General features: G+C 36.9%; 1 protein-coding gene across 4 annotated transcripts in view; it reads left to right on the top strand.

The window, feature by feature from the left end:
• Window positions 1-13,813, top strand: part of LOC104104830 (uncharacterized) — a 51,235-nt gene that overhangs the window by 15,290 nt on the left and 22,132 nt on the right. For 2 of the 4 annotated variants that reach the window (XR_011411347.1, XR_011411351.1), the window contains exons 2-3: window positions 4,168-4,664; window positions 7,329-7,819. The exons of 1 other annotated variant lie outside the window; for it this stretch is intronic. Coding sequence is in view for 1 of the 3 variants with exons in the window: in XM_070186224.1 (XP_070042325.1) it covers window positions 4,550-4,664; window positions 8,800-8,960 (276 nt within the window). In the remaining 2 variants the exon portion in view is untranslated. Of the gene's footprint in view, window positions 1-4,167; window positions 4,665-7,328; window positions 7,820-8,799; window positions 9,205-13,813 lie in introns of those variants that run through there. One more of the 4 variants, XM_070186224.1, reaches the window with a different exon arrangement.

Genomic DNA, 13,813 nt, shown 5'->3' with positions numbered 1-13,813 from the left:
TTTGTTCTTCGAACATTCGACTTACTAAGCGTTGATATGTGGCACCGATAATTTTTAGTCCAAACGGCATTACATTATAACAATAGATGTCGTACTTAATGATGAACCAAGTTTTTTCCTGATCCTCCGGGTTCATTTGTATTTGATTATACCCGGAGTAGGTATCGATGAAACTAAGGATCTCGTGGATGGCCGTGACATCGATTATGCGATCGATATTCGGCAGAGGAAAAGAGTCTTTAGGACATGTTTTGTTTAAATCTTTATAGTCTATGCACATCCTAAGTTTATATCCCTTTTTAGGGACTACGACTATGTTTGCTAACCATTCGGGATATTTTACCTCCCGAATGGACCCTATTTTGAGAAGTTTGGTTACCTCGACCTTAATGAATGCATGTTTTACCTCGGACTGGGGTCTTCTCTTTTGTTTTACTGGGCGGAACTTCGGGTCCAAGCTCAGTCGATGTGTAGCGATTTCCGGAGGGATCCCTGTCATATCTAAATAGGAGCAAGATAAACAATCCATATTATCGATAAGAAATTTAATGAGTTTTTCCCTGAACTCGGGGGTTAACCCCGTACCCAGGTATACCTTTCAATCGGGTAGATACTCGATCAGTACGACTTGCTCCAGCTCTCGACCGTCAATTTGGTGGCATCGGAATCCTCGGGGATTATGAAAGATCGAGGGATACAATAACCATCGTCCTCGTTCGTTCCTTGCTTATCCGATTGAGTCGAGGCTGGTAGCTGTGGTTGCTATCTAGCTCCCTATTTTTCTTTGGACTTCGATCATTTTGTTGACGAAAGTGTTGATATCGGTATCACTTCGTCGACCACGAACATCTTTTTGGAAGCATGTTGTTCCCCATACACCATTTTTACTCCATCTGATGTTGGGAACTTCAGCATTTGGTAAAGGGTTGAGGGGACCGCCCTCATATTGTGAATCCAGGTTCTTCTGAGCAGTGAATTGTATCTCATATCTCCTTCGATCACATGGAACTTTGTTTCTTGAATATTTCCAGCTACATTTACTAGTAGGATGATTTCACCTTTAGTTGTTTCGCTTGCCATGTTAAAGCCATTGAGAATCCGAGCTGCGGGTACGATCTGATCTTGTAGGCCGAGCTGCTCCATGACCTTCGATCGAATAATATTGGCCGAACTTCCTGAATCAATTAAAACACGTTTAACCTGAATTTTATTCATAAGGATAGATATTACCAAAGTGTCATTATGGGGTTGTGAAATCCATTCTGCTTCCTCATCATTGAATGATAAAGTGCCTTCTAACACATAGTCCCGAGTTCATTTTTCTCTGGTGATTGATACTTTAGTGTGTTTGAACACGTGCCCTTGTGGAATATCGACCCCACCAACGATCATGTGAATCACGTGTTGTGGTTCTTCCTGCTCGGTCTTCTTGTTTGTGTCTCTGTCTCTGAAATGGTTTTTAGCTCGGTCGCTCAAGAATTCTCGAAGGTGACCCTCGTTGAATAAACGGGCCACCTCTTCCCTTAGTTGTCTACAGTCTTCGGTTTTATGACCATGTGTACCATGATATTTGCATGTTTGATTGGGGTTCCTTTGTGATGGATCGGTTTGTAGGGGTCTGGGCCATCTAGTATCTTTGATTCTCCTAATGGCTGACACAATACCTGATGCGTCGACGCTGAAGTTGTATTCTGACAGTCGTGGTGCTTCTGTGGGATTGGCATATTTATCGAAGCCACTTTTTCTCATGAGCCCTCGAGAGCTCTGTCTTCGATCGATCCTTCGATCATTTCGGATGGGATTGCATCTTGAGCCATTGTTTCTACGATCTGCTTTGTATGGTAGATTCCGATCTCTGCTCGATCGGGGTTCTCTATCGATATCCCATTGAAATCTGCCGACGGGCCTGTTTGGATAAGCGGATTCGGAAGGGGTCCCCAATTGATCATCCTCCACCCTGATCTTCGACTGGCACCGATTATGTACATCGGCCCAGGTTACCGCAGGATATGCAATTAAATTCTTCTTTAGCTGTCGTGATGCCACCAAACTTCGTTCGTTCAAACCTTGAGTAAAGGCCTAAAAAGCCCAATCGTCTGTGACCGGTGGTAGTTCCATGCATTCCATCTGAAACAGAGATACAAATTCCCTCAACATTTCATTGCCTTTTTGTTTCATCTTGAAGAGGTTCGATTTTCTAGTCACAACCTTTATTGCTCCGGCATGTGCATTTACGAAGGAGTCTGCAAGCATGGAGAAGGAATCGATGGAATTAGGCGGCAAATTGTGATACCATATCATTGCTCCTTTCGATAAGGTTTCTCCAAATTTCTTCAGTAGAACAGATTCAATCTCATCGTCTTCTAAGTCATTTCCCTTTATTGCGCATGTATAATAAGTGACATACTCCTTAGGGTCATTGGTCCCGTTGTACTTAGGAATTTCTGGCATTCGGAATGGGTTTCGGTGCCGCACTCGGAGGGAAAGGCTTCTGTACAAATTTCTTTGAATCCATACCTTTTAAAATAGGCGGCGCCCCTGGTATTTGGTCAACCTGGGAGTTATATGTCTCTACTTCTTTGTCATTTGCCTTGATTTTATTTTCTCCCGATTCAATCTGTTTAGTGCGCTCCTCGAACATTTTCATAATGGCAGGGTCAGTCCTCGATACGTTGGCATTCGACCTTCCTGGCACAGGCTCGGTCTTTTGAATGACGTCTGGTTAAATCCTACTCGGTGTTCGGTGTTGATTTTGTATTTGTGCTATAGCGGCCTGTTGAGCCTACAACATTTCGAATACAAATTGGAGGCTAACTCCACCATGTGAACTGACATCGATGGGATTTGCAATTAGTACTCCCTCGAGGTCGGCCCGAGGCACCTCGATTCCTGGGGCGGCTATGTTGTCGTTTTCCCCTTGAAATCCAAGGTTGTTGTCACCATGTGTAGGTGCTGCTTGTGAGTTTGATATGTTTGTCCTGAAAACAAAGATTCTTGCGAGAACAAGTGTAAAGCAGTGTGTGTTATTGAAATTTATATTAAGCAATCACTATTATACTTAGCTCCACGGTGGATGCCAAACTGTTTAGCCTTAAAATTGGATAATAATTAAACTTATAATATGGTTCTAAGGACACGTGATTTCACTTAATACCAATTGATAAATGTGAAGATGAGCAATAGAAATTAACAATAAAGTAAAGTAAACTAGTGCTAGAATGAAACTCAGCCCTCGCGTTTGGACACCCTCGAACTGATTGGTGCAAGAACTATGAAAGTATAGCAAGCTGAATAACAATGGTGAGAACAATAAAGAGAATTGTATTGCTTTTTATGTCTGTCAAAACGTGCTTTACAAATGGTTAATACTCCTCTTTATATAGTAGAGGAGTTCTACTTATGGTATAACTCTAATTATAGAAGGAAATCCCATGATTATCTAATTAACTATTTCTGATTTGATCCGTTCCGAGATTTACGCCATGATCCTCGACCAGTCAACGAGATTTACGCCGTGATCCTCGACCAGTCACAGATATCTCGCCAGATTGTTATTGTGCTATCTTCGATCTTGCTCGATGTCTGTCTTGTTTTGCTTCGATCGCTACTAGCTTCGATCTTGATAGGTACCTCAGTTCTGAACTCGGTACCCTATCCTCGTGATATGGCCCATTCCGTTACGAGGCCATCCTTAGGTGCAAACTCCCGGCCTTGGTCAAATAGAAAAATCGGGTGGGCCCGATTTTAACCGTATCCAACTAGCTATTTTTTAGAATTGCATTAAGTTTGAAATTCATTTCTTCGTTCGAGCGTGCGGGGGTTTTAAGCAGGGGTTGAGGAAGAGCATTAGTCGCGGGTTCGAACGAACTCAGCTTAATTCTAACTAAGATAAACTATGAGTTCGTGATAAATTGAGAATTTATAAAATTCAAATCCTAGCTCTGTCTCTCTGTTAAGGTGTTCCCCATTTGTTGAGGGATGGGTTGTTATATGGTCTTGGGCAAGAGTTGGAGTCACTCGGCCGCCAATTATCTACATTTGGCCCCTTGTTTCCCATTAAAACAATTCGCCCCAAGTTGTACTAGTTACTGTTCTAATTAATAATCCAAGTTGACACTATTTGTCATGAGGTTGGCTATATGACCTTGTTTTTGTTTTTTCGGAAAGTTTTTAGGAAATCCGCCGCCGCTATTCTTCGGGTGCGTACTGGATAACTAGCTCACTGTGCAATAACTCACAAATCACACAAGAGATATAAACCGCATTAGGCATACCCGGTGCGACAAGCTCTGACTGGAGAGACTACTAGTAGGGAGAATCGATCTCAGGTTTCCCACGTGGGAAACCACTCGCCCAACTAACTCAATCAACCTTGCGGTGTGACTACACAGTAAGTCTTTTTGAAGGCTTTCTTTTTGTCATTTTTCTCCCTTGTTTAGAACAAGTTGTTCTGACAGTTGCACGAGAAACTATTAAGTTCTATAAATAGGGGAGAAACATTGTTTTCCTTTTTACAGCAAAATATTGAAACTCCAAATAGATCATCAAAATGTTTTCCAAAACTAACCTTTTTCTTTGCCTTTCTTTGGCTATTTTGCTAATTGTAATATCCTCACAAGCTGATGCAAGGGAGATGTCTAAGGCGGCCGCTCCAATTACCCAAGGTTTATTTACTTCTTCAATCTATTACTACTCCAGTAGTTATTTTCATTTTTAACATTTTGAGTCTGCAAACGGATGTTATAAATGTTTAAATATTCATGTAACATTTTTCTTTGAATTTTGTGATCTTAAATATCTCATAATATCTTATACAGAAGTCTCATTAATGAAAAAATCAGAATTTTGGAATTAAAAAATTATTAAATGTTGGTGGCATTCTTTGGTGAAGCGGATTTAAAAGGAAAGTAAAACACATGATTGAAACGAAGGGAGTAAATATTTACATAAGTATTATTTAACATTTTGCTGAATGTTTAATGGACATTTTGAAACTTTCTGAGACATTCTACATCTAAAATATTTAGTAATCTTAGGATATCGCAACACCACATAAGTTTCTTTCTTTGTATCTTTATTGAATTTAGTGATTACCTCTTATAATAGTTTAAATTCTATTGCTAGAACAAGGACACTTCATTTTAATTATGTATATGTCTGCAACATGCATTTTTACATGCGGCCATGATTCTTTCTTCTCGGCCAAACACGTGAAAATATCTTTTCTTTTGGATGGCGGTAAGACCTGAACATTCGAAACCTTGTTTCTGCCAATTGTGTGATCAATAACAATAATAACAAACTCAGTGTCCAAAAGTGGGGTCTGGCAGTGGCGGAGCCACCTTGTTTGACACTCCTTCGCTGAAAAATACACTGTGTAAGTAGCTAATTTTTTTTATATGTATATATACTATGTATTGACTTACCTTAATTTCCTGATATGTTTACTTTTATATATTTTGACACCCCTTAATTAAAATTTTAGCTACGCCACTGGGGACTGGGAAGAATAATATTTATGTAGATCTTACCCTTATATTGAGAAGGTAGAGAGACTGTTTCTGATAGACCCTCGAATCAAGGAAGGATGAAAAAGCAGTAGAAATAAGCAGTAATACCAGCAAGGTAATAAGGTAATCGAAGCGAAAGAACCAGTGGGTAGTAAGAAAAAAGCTGAAAATAAGAAAATACTAGACTAACATTGATATTACTAGTAAGGACAAGGGAGATGCACGACTACCTACTAACCTTCTACGCTAATTCTCGACATTCACACACTCTTATCAAGGGTCATATCCTCGTTAAACTAAAGCAGCCCTATACTCTGCCAATTGTGTGATCATTTTATTTAAAACTTAAGTTATTAGATGAGGAACACGTTCATCCTAATTTATTTATGTCTGCAGCGCTCAGAATTAATACTATCACTGTTAGGACCAAAAATACTTTGATGAAATTTATCATCTTTTATCCAAGACCTATCATGTCAAATCATCAAGAACGTAAAATTAGATGCGGAATCGTACCCGAATTCATAACTTGTCGTTGGGAGAGAGGTAGTGGGGCGAGCTTAAACTCCCCGGAGGTCGACATGTCTTGTCTTGTAGTCTATTAACATTGTGGTACCAAGTTGACGATCATGTTTTGCCAGCGTATTGTGTTTAATAAGCGCAAATTAAGTAATATTAAAGTGTCCAATAAGAGCAAGCCTATTAGTTGAAATGTCAAAAGTTGGTATCAAATTTAGTTAGCAAGTCTATTAGTTATTTATGCTCCCGTTTGGCTATACATTTTGGCTACTATTTTTCATGTTAAATTTTTTTTTTCAACTTCCCAAAAGTTGATTTACGACAGTTTTTGGGTGAAATTTTTTCTTTCACTCATAAAATTTTAATATTTTTTTTTCAAATAACATGCATGTCCAACCACAATTTCAACTTTCAAATATTATTTTTCAACATAACTTCAAAAACTCTTTTTTCAAGTTTTAATAAATATATGTTCAACTATGTATTCATTTCTGCTTATATTTTATCATCCATTTTCATAAGTAAATTTCATACTTATCTTCATGCAAACACTTATACTATAAAAGATACTATATTATTCCTAAATACAACATGTGATACGAGATCATTACATCGTAAGTGTACCTTAGTATGGACTTCACCAAAAATAATTAAGGAAGTAATGATATGCAATAAATAAATAAAGTAGAAAAAATTAAACTTGACTCAAGACACATTATGGGAAACACGTTTCTTTCACGATACATCTTATCCTTTCATTGATAGAAGTTAGCAATAGCATTATTCTCATATTGGGGGAATTATTATGGTTGTTTGTCTCCTTTTATGGTCACAGACTCTCGAGATAATTCATATTTCAAGACTAGCTATTTTTTAGAGCTGAATTATGTTTAAAATTCATTTCTTCATTCGAGCGTGCGGGGTGTTAAGCAGGGGCAAAGGAAGAGCATTAGTCGCGGGTTCAAACGAACTCAGCTTAAACCTTGTATTTGTATTAGTAAATACATAAAATATGTATAAGTATTTAATTACGAACCTAATAACTAAGATAAACTATGAGTTCGTAATAAATTGAAAATCTATAAACATCAAATCCTAGTTCTGTATCTGTGTTAAGGTGTCCCATATTTGTTGAGGGATGGGTTGTTATATGGTCTTGGGCAAGAGTTGGAGTCACTCGTCCACCAATTATCTACATTTGGCCCATTGTTTCCCGTTAAAACAATTCGCCCCAAGTTGATCTATTTGTCAAGTGGCCATGTGACGACCTTGTTTTTGTTTTTTCTGGAAAATTCCTAGGAAACCCGCAGCCGCTATTCTTGGGGTGCGCACTGAATAACTAGCTCACTATGCAATTGCTCGTACATCACACAGGAGATATAAACCGCATTAGGCACGTCCGGTGCGACAAGCTCTGACTGAGGAGACTGCTAGTGAGGGAAATCGATCTCAGATCTCCCATGTGGAAAACCACTCACCCAACTAACTCAATCAACCTTGGCGGGCGTGACTTCACAGTAACTCAATCAACCTTGGCGGGCACATCATTTTTCTCCCTTATTTAGAACAAGTTGTTCTGACAGTTGCACGAGACATTATTAAGTTCTATAAATAGGGGAGAAACATTGTTTTCCTTTTTACAGTAAAAAATTGAAACTCCAAATAGCTCATCAAAATGTTTTCCAAAACTAACCTTTTTCTTTGCCTTTCTTTGGCTATTTTGCTAATTGTAATATCCTCACAAGCTGATGCAAGGCAGATATCTAAAGCGGCTGCTCCAATTACCCAAGGTTTATTTACTTCTTCAATCTATTACTACTCCAGTAGTTATTTTCATTTTTGACATTTTGAGTCTGCAAACGAATGCTATAAATGTTTAAATATTCATGTAACATATTTCTTTGAATTTTATGATCTTAAATATGTCATAATATCTTATACAGAAGTCTTATTAATGAAAAAAATCGGAATTTCGGAATTAAAAAGTTATTAAATGTTAGTAATCTTAGGATATCACAACACCGCAGAAGTTTCTTCTTTTTATCTTTATTGAATTTGGTGATTACGTCTTATAATAGTTTAAATTCTATTGCTAGATCAAGGACACTTCAAGTTAATTATTTATATGTCTGCAACATGCATTCTTACATGCGTCCATGATTCTTTATTCTTGGCCACGTGAAAATATCTTTGTAAGACTTGAACATTCGAAACCTTATTTCTTCCAATTGTGTGATCAATAACAATAACAACAAACTTAGAATAATTCCACAAGTGGGGTCTCGAAAGAATAATGTTTATGAAAATCTTACCCTTCTCTTGAGAAGGTAGAGAGACTATTTTCGATAGACCCTCGACTCAAGGAAGGATAAAAAAGCAGTAGAAATAAGCAATAATACCAGCAAGATAATAAGATAATCGAAGCAAATGAACCAGTAGGTAGTGAGAAAAAACTGAAAATAAGAAAATACAAGACTAACACTGATATTACTAGTAAGGACAAGAGAGATGCGCGACTGCCTACTAACCTTCTACCCTAATTCTCGACCTCCACGCTTTTCTATTAAGGGTTTATGTCTCCGGTAAGCTGAAGTAGTGCCATGTCCTGCCAATTGTGTGATCATTTTATTTAAAATTAGACGAGGAACACGTTCATCCTAGTTTATTTATGTCTGCAACGCTGAGACCTAATACTATCACATCTTAATTTCCTCCTTTATTGGTTAACCTATAACTAATACATTACACTACATAACCTAATTTGATGCAGCATTGAATTCAAACAACATTACTGATCAGAAGACGGGTGCAGGAATCATCCGTAAAATACCGGGTTGGATACGAAAAGGTGCAAAACCAGGAGGCAAAGTTTGTAAAATTTGCTCATGTAAATATCAGATTTGCAGCAAATGTCCTAAATGTCATGACTAAAGTTAGGCCTCGAGATTATGTACTCTTGCTGGTGTGAGTTTAGTTTTGAGAAAAAAGGGAAAGTTATGAATAGCCTAATATAATTCTATTCACTATGTTTTGTTAGTAATTCTTATTGTTGCAACTTGCAACAAGACTTTGGGTCAAAATGTACCTCTTGTCTTGTAGTCTTTCAACTGCATGGTACTGTACTGTATTTTTCTTTAGCCACTTGATATCTGAAACCAAATCCGATTAAATCTAATTCGTGTTGTAAAGGTTCCACTACAGTCACACATCTCTATAACAGCATCTGTATATAACAGCGTTTCATTATAAAAATCAAGTTTTTCATGGAACCGATTTTTTATATTATGTTATAATATATGTTTTCTTTAACAGCACTTCACTATAGCAGCCAAAAAATATCGGAACAAACGAGGTTGTTATCGAAAGGTTTGATTGTATAAGAAAACGGGTTCTTATAAAAAGGTTTATCATTTTTAGAGTTCGAACCTAAGATCTTTGATTAAGTTGAGTATAGAAATAACCTTTGTCCGTAGTATATATACCGGGATCTTGAACATGGTAATCTTATGTATCAGCGATTATACATAATCCTATTAGTTATTCATGCTCCTCCCGTTTGGCCATTGATTTTGGCTACTATTTTTCAAGTTGAATTTTTTTTTTCAAATTCCCAAAAGTTGAATTATGATAGTTTTTGGGTGAAATTTTTTATTTCATTCACAAAACTTAAATATTTTTTTTCAAATAAAATGTATGTCCAAACACAATTTAAACTTTCAAATATTATTTTTTAACATAACTTCAAAAACTCTTATTCAAGTTTTAATTAAATATATGTTCAGCTATTTATTCATTTCTGCTTATGTTTAACATGTATTTTTATAACTGAATTTCATACTTATCTTCATGCAAACACTTATACTATAAAAGACATATTATTCCTAAATACAACATGTGATACGAGATCATTACATTGTAAGTGTACCTTAGTATGGACTTCACCAAAAATAATTAAGGAAGTAATGATATGCAATACATAAATAAAGTTGAGAAAATTAAACTTTATGGGAAACACGTTTCTTTCACGATCCATCTTATCCTTTCTTCGATAGAAGTTAACAATAGCATTATTCTCATATTGGCGGAATTATGGTTCTTTATCTCCTTATATGGTCATAGACTCTCGGAATAATTCATATTTCAAGACTAGTGTTACCCTTAAAATTGGATAACAATTAAACTTAAAATATGGTTCTAAGGACACGTGATTTCATCTAATACCAAATGATAAATGTGAAGATGAACAATAGAAATTAACAATAAAGTAAAGTAAACTAGTGCTAGAATGAAACTCATCCCTCGAGTTTGGACATCCTCAAACTGATTGGTGCAAGAACTATGAAAGTATAGCAAGCTGAATAACAATTGTAAGAACAATAAAGAGAATTGTATTGCTTTTTTATGTCTATCAAAAGGTGCTTAACCAAATGGTTAATACTCTCCTTTATATAGTAGATGAGTTCTACTTATGGTATAACTCTAATTATAGAAGGAAATCCCATGATTAGCTAATTAACCATTTTTGATTTGATCCGTTCCGATATTTACGCCATGATCCTAGACCAGTCACCGAAATTTACGCCGTGATCCTCGACCAGTCACAGATATCTCGCCAAACTGTTATTGTGCTATCTTCAATCTTGCTCGATGTCTGTCTTGTTTGGCTTCGATCCCTACTAGCTTCGATCTTTCGGTGATGAGAACTTATCTACTTACAATGACATAATTTTTCCATTTATTGAAGTTGAAGATGATAAAGGGCCTTGGGTTTACCAAACGTTCAAAACAACATCTGTCGAGAAGGTTCCTGAAAGAGAATGCATTCCAGGTCCAAAGCTACCCTCCGCGTCCGTCATGGTAGCAAATGAAATGTTGAAGAATGGTTTTGTGCTGGGCAAAGGCCTGGGTTCGTCTCTGCAGGGTATTGCACATCCGATGTGTCCACGTGAAAGTTTCGGTACATTTGGTTTGGGATTCACACTCATAGGGAAGGACATGAAAAAGGCTAAAAATTTGAAAAGAAAGGCATGGTCACTTCCTAAGCATGTTCCGCATATCTCCAAGTCTTTTGTCAAGCCAGGGGTCGCAAAATGCCCAATATCAGTGGTCCCAAAACCTATGGTCAACTTTGATGAAGAGCTGATCAAGAGGTTCCAGAGTCTGTTTGATGAGGTTAATATGGTGGAAATCGGGGAAGGTTCCAGTAATGCCGATGCGCAGCTTGTTGGGCCAAATGTGAAGCTTAGCAATTGGAAAGCTACTCCTCTCCCCACCCGTAAGGAGTTTTGGTAGTTTGCTTTGTTTTCCTTTCTGTTATTTGGGTTATTCCAGGGTTGTAATCCAGATTTTTTATTTTTTATTTTTTGCTTGTTTTGATGAACAAACCCTTCTATCCTTTTATTTTCAATGAAATACAATTTTTCGTTTTCCATTATTCCTGATAGCGTTTCATTTTTGGTTTTGTTTTTTTTTTCTGTACAGTTCTTTTTATGCTGGTTTCAATGACATGACATGCATGAGAAATTTTCAGCCAAATCTTAAAAGCCAATCTAATTCCGAAATAACAATCCAAGAAGTAGAGTGTGATGATGAAACAAAATATGATGAAGAAGCAGCATTTTAGGAAATCAGTTGGGTGGCACAAAAGTTGAAGCATTATCTGTCATCCTACACTACTTACCTCATTTCTCGAATGGATCCTCTAAAGTATATCTTTCAGAAGCCTATGCCCACAGGAAGATTAGCAAAGTGGCAGATTTTACTCACAGAGTTTGACATCATCTATGTGACTCGGACCGCGATGAAAGCCCAAGCCTTGGCCGATCACTTGGCCAAGAATCCGGTGGATGAAGAATATGAGCCACTGAAGACTTATTTTCCTGATGAAGAAGTGATGTATGTTGACGAGGCTGATCATGATGAAAAGCCAGGTTGGAAACTCTTCTTTGATGGAAGGAGGGCAGGGATATATATATATCTGAGGTCTTAAGAAAGAAAAGAAAAGAGAAAAAAATCAGAGACAAATTTTCGGGTAAATATTTTAGGACAAAATTTCAGAGAGGTTATTTTAAATCGCTGAGTTTCTTCTATTTTTTTAGTTTCACTGATACAAAAGGGAGTGCGAAAATTTCAGTTTAGATTTGGTTGTTTTCTTGTATTTCGAAAAAAGAAAAAAAAATCTGTTTCTTGCTTCAGGGTTTTGTTTGAGATGGAGATTTAGCTGAGCTAAGGTTAATTTGCCGATCGAGTTTCTGGATTCCGGCCCCTGTTGCTGAAATCATAATTGTATTCTGAGCATTCGGTTTTGTACTCGCACGTCTCATTTCTGGACATAAAATTAATTGAAATTCTGCATATTCAGGTTCATATCTCTTTCTTGCTTCTTTTTTTTCACGCCTGGAATTATGGTCGTTCTGAAATGGGGTTTCACGCCTGTATATTCTGCATAAAAATTAGTTGAAATAAATTGTTGATTTGATTTAACTCGCCTAATACGAATAAGTTTGGTTTCTGAGTGATTATGTTCTTTTGCTTGTTATTTCATATATTCATTTCTCTTAGGATATGGTTTTGACAATGTTTTGGGTTATATTGTTATGCTCGTTTTGGTTGGTCCGTTGTCTTGATTTTAGATAATTTTCCTTTACTGTTTCATTGTTCTTTTTGGTATTTTAATTTATCCCAAAAATACTTTGACGAATGTTTGAGGTTGTGAATTTACGTATTTATGTTGATGGATTTCTTTTAACTCATGAGTTTTATTAATTTTAGTGATTGGAGTTAAGCTTTAGTAAAGAAAGAGCTTAAGGAAGTAATTGACTTAGATTCTTTAGGAGACCTTTCCTTCGCAAATACTGCAGTATGTTGGAATCTATCAAATTAGTCTTAATACATCAAATTCCATCCATGTTTAAATTCCATAATTCCATAAATCCCGGCCTTACAGCAATCTCAAAATTAGTTTAGGACGATAATCATGAACGTCGTAGTTTGCTTTAAGCGTGATTAATAAATCATCGTGGCCATAGGTATGGTTCCCGTGGCATGGTCACGATACGTAAATTCCATTCGGGGTGTGCATTTCATGTGACCCGACCATAACTTCTAACAATAATAAAAATAAGCATGTCGTAAATCGCGGGTGCATTTCATGTGGTGCGGTTTGCGACGTGTGCCAAAACGACAAGTGTAGGACATCGTGACTTGTTCGAGAAATAATTTCATAAATAATTAAAAGCGGTTAAAAGTAAAAATACAAAATAGGTTTTAAATATATAACAAATCAGATAATTAGGCAAATTAATAATAGTTGGAGCGGCCGTGCTAAAACCACGGAACTCGGGAGTGCCTCACATCTTCTCCCGAGTTAATAAAATTCTTTACCCGGTCTTTTGTGTTCGCGGACCATAAATAAGAGTCAAATTTCCTCGATTTGGGATTTAAAATAAACCGGTGACTTGGGACACCATAAATTATTCCAAGTGGTGACTCTAATTGAATAAATAATCTTATTTCGAATAATGTCACTTAAATTGGAAAAACTCCCTATCCCCCTCGGAAAAAAGGAGGTGTGACAGCACCCCGATGCCGGGCTTTTCTTTCCGCACTTTTATTTTGATTGGAACTCCTTTACGAAGGTTTTTATGTTAAATAACATTGAAATTATCTTTGAAATGAAAATATCGGTTTGTTTTGGAAATGAGTCGGCTTGCCTAGTTCCACGATAGGTGCCATCACGACAGGGGTTAGCTTGGGTCGTGACAACTATTTATTCAACTCAACAA

Source organism: Nicotiana tomentosiformis, chromosome 9, assembly GCF_000390325.3.
Source record: "Nicotiana tomentosiformis chromosome 9, ASM39032v3, whole genome shotgun sequence".
Taxonomy (NCBI): domain Eukaryota; kingdom Viridiplantae; phylum Streptophyta; class Magnoliopsida; order Solanales; family Solanaceae; genus Nicotiana; species Nicotiana tomentosiformis.
The sequence above is the reverse complement of the archived record's forward strand: the minus strand, read 5'-3'. Positions and strand labels throughout refer to the sequence as shown.